Source organism: Mus pahari, unplaced genomic scaffold (assembly GCF_900095145.1).
Source record: "Mus pahari unplaced genomic scaffold, PAHARI_EIJ_v1.1 scaffold_8665_1, whole genome shotgun sequence".
Taxonomy (NCBI): domain Eukaryota; kingdom Metazoa; phylum Chordata; class Mammalia; order Rodentia; family Muridae; genus Mus; species Mus pahari.
Genome location: NW_018393914.1, coordinates 24,722 through 26,557, shown reverse-complemented (window position 1 = coordinate 26,557; position 1,836 = coordinate 24,722). Strand labels below are relative to the sequence as shown.

The 1,836-nt window shown below is 41.3% G+C and overlaps 1 protein-coding gene across 1 annotated transcript in view; it reads right to left on the bottom strand.

Moving 5' to 3' along the window:
- The window catches only part of LOC110315795 (zinc finger protein OZF-like), a 10,053-nt gene extending 8,821 nt beyond the window's left edge, over positions 1 to 1,232 (bottom strand). The window contains 1 exon segment of the mRNA XM_029534780.1: positions 1,150 to 1,232. Coding sequence (XP_029390640.1) covers positions 1,150 to 1,232 — 83 coding nt within the window.
- Between the last annotated feature and the right edge of the window lie 604 nt (positions 1,233 to 1,836).

Below are 1,836 nucleotides of genomic sequence, written 5' to 3'. Positions count from 1 at the left end.
CCAAGACTATCAGCCCAGAGATGGTCCCACCCACAAAGGGCCTCTCCCCCTTGATCACTAATTGAGGAAATGCCCCACAGCTGGATCTCATGGGGGCATTTCCACAACTGAAGCTCCTTTCTCTGTGATAACTCCAGCTGTGTCAAGTTGACACAAAGCTAGCCAGTACACAAACTAACAAAAAATCATGTATCTTATAATACAGTAAGTTATTAGTAGACAAAAAGAGGTGAAGCTTTATCATTTCCTAGAGGAACAACAATATAATTAGATTATAATTAAGGAATCCTACACCACAGATGGCAGCACTGAAAACAGGAAACAAAACAATAGACCTGTGAATACAGCATGGTCACTTTAATAAGAATGGCAAGATTATAATCAGAATAAAAAATACAAAATCAGTTGCCAGCACTCTCCTGTTCATTCTGGTTCTCTCCTTTGACAATAGTGGGAGATGGATTGGGAGTGGAGGCTCTTCCAACACACTGAACAGATTAAGCAATTCTGAACCTTCAAATTTGGAAGAAACTGGGTTGATAACTAAAGCTGCCTAACTCTTTTATGTTAAGAAAAAAGGGTAGCTATTAGGATAACTTAGAACCCATGTTGTTTCCTATGATTGATGATTAGATGTTAAGTGTGTACCACATTTATGAATTGGAAACCTTAAAAATACAACAGATTAAAAAACAGTGTATGATTCCTATTATATACATAAATTGGCTTGATTTGCTTTATATTAGCATGTTTCAACACATGTCAATCCCTATTTTCATATGTATGTTTTTATGTGTAATAGAGAATATTTTCCATGTGTGTGTGAGTGACACACAGAGAAGAGGGTGTCAGACCCTCTGGATCTGGAGTAACAGGTAGTTAACATGGGTGTTGATATCTGATCCCAGGTCATCCCAAGAGAAACGCTTCCTGAGTGGCCTGCCCAGCTCACAGTCTTTTCACCCAATAAAGGAAAAGATTTTCATGGATTAACAACAATAAAGATTTAAATTAATAAAGAGTGAATAAATTAATCAAGGGAAACGGAAGCTCAGTATTTAGATGTTAGTTATAGGAACAGGTTAGAGAGGCATGGGAATCATACCCAGTAACTGTTATCTGAGACTCAGTAATCATGGTTACCCCTACTGCTGCGTCTTCCACTGCCTTGTGATAGTGCTGCCAATGTGTCCTTCCTGGTCTGGGGGGTCATTGGTCCTCACCTTCACCATGGTAGGACTATAATTTCCCTCAGAGTTACTAATGGCTTTGTCTCAGGAGAATCCTAGACAACCTGCATGCTATCTCCCACCAGTGCTTCTGACTGCTAGGCCTGACCATGTCCCTCATTAGCTTGGACCACCTACCTGGGCCTCAGGAACTTAGCACCTCCCCTACTGGAGATTTACTGATCAAGTAACTCACACAGGGCAGGTCTCCCCAGATCCACCCTTCCATATGAGTCAGTGAAGTCAATTCTTTTGTTTGTTTGTTTGTTTGTTTTCGAGACATGGTTTCTCTGTGTAGTCTTGGCTGTCCTGGAACTCAGTTTGTAGACCAAGCTGGCCTCAAACTCAGAAATCCAACTGCCTCTGCCTCCCGAGTGCTGGGATTAAAGGCATGCACCACCACTCCCGGCTAGTGAAGTCAATTCTTTCTTTCTTTTCTTTTTCTTTCTTTCTCTTTGTTTGTTTGTTTGTTTGTTTCTTTCTTTCTTTCTTTTTCAAAGAGCAGCATTTTATCTTTAAAAGACAGTTTATTAGCCGGGCGGTGGTGGCGCACGCCTTTAATCCCAGCACTCGGGAGGCAGAGGCAGGCAGATTTCTGAGTTCGAGG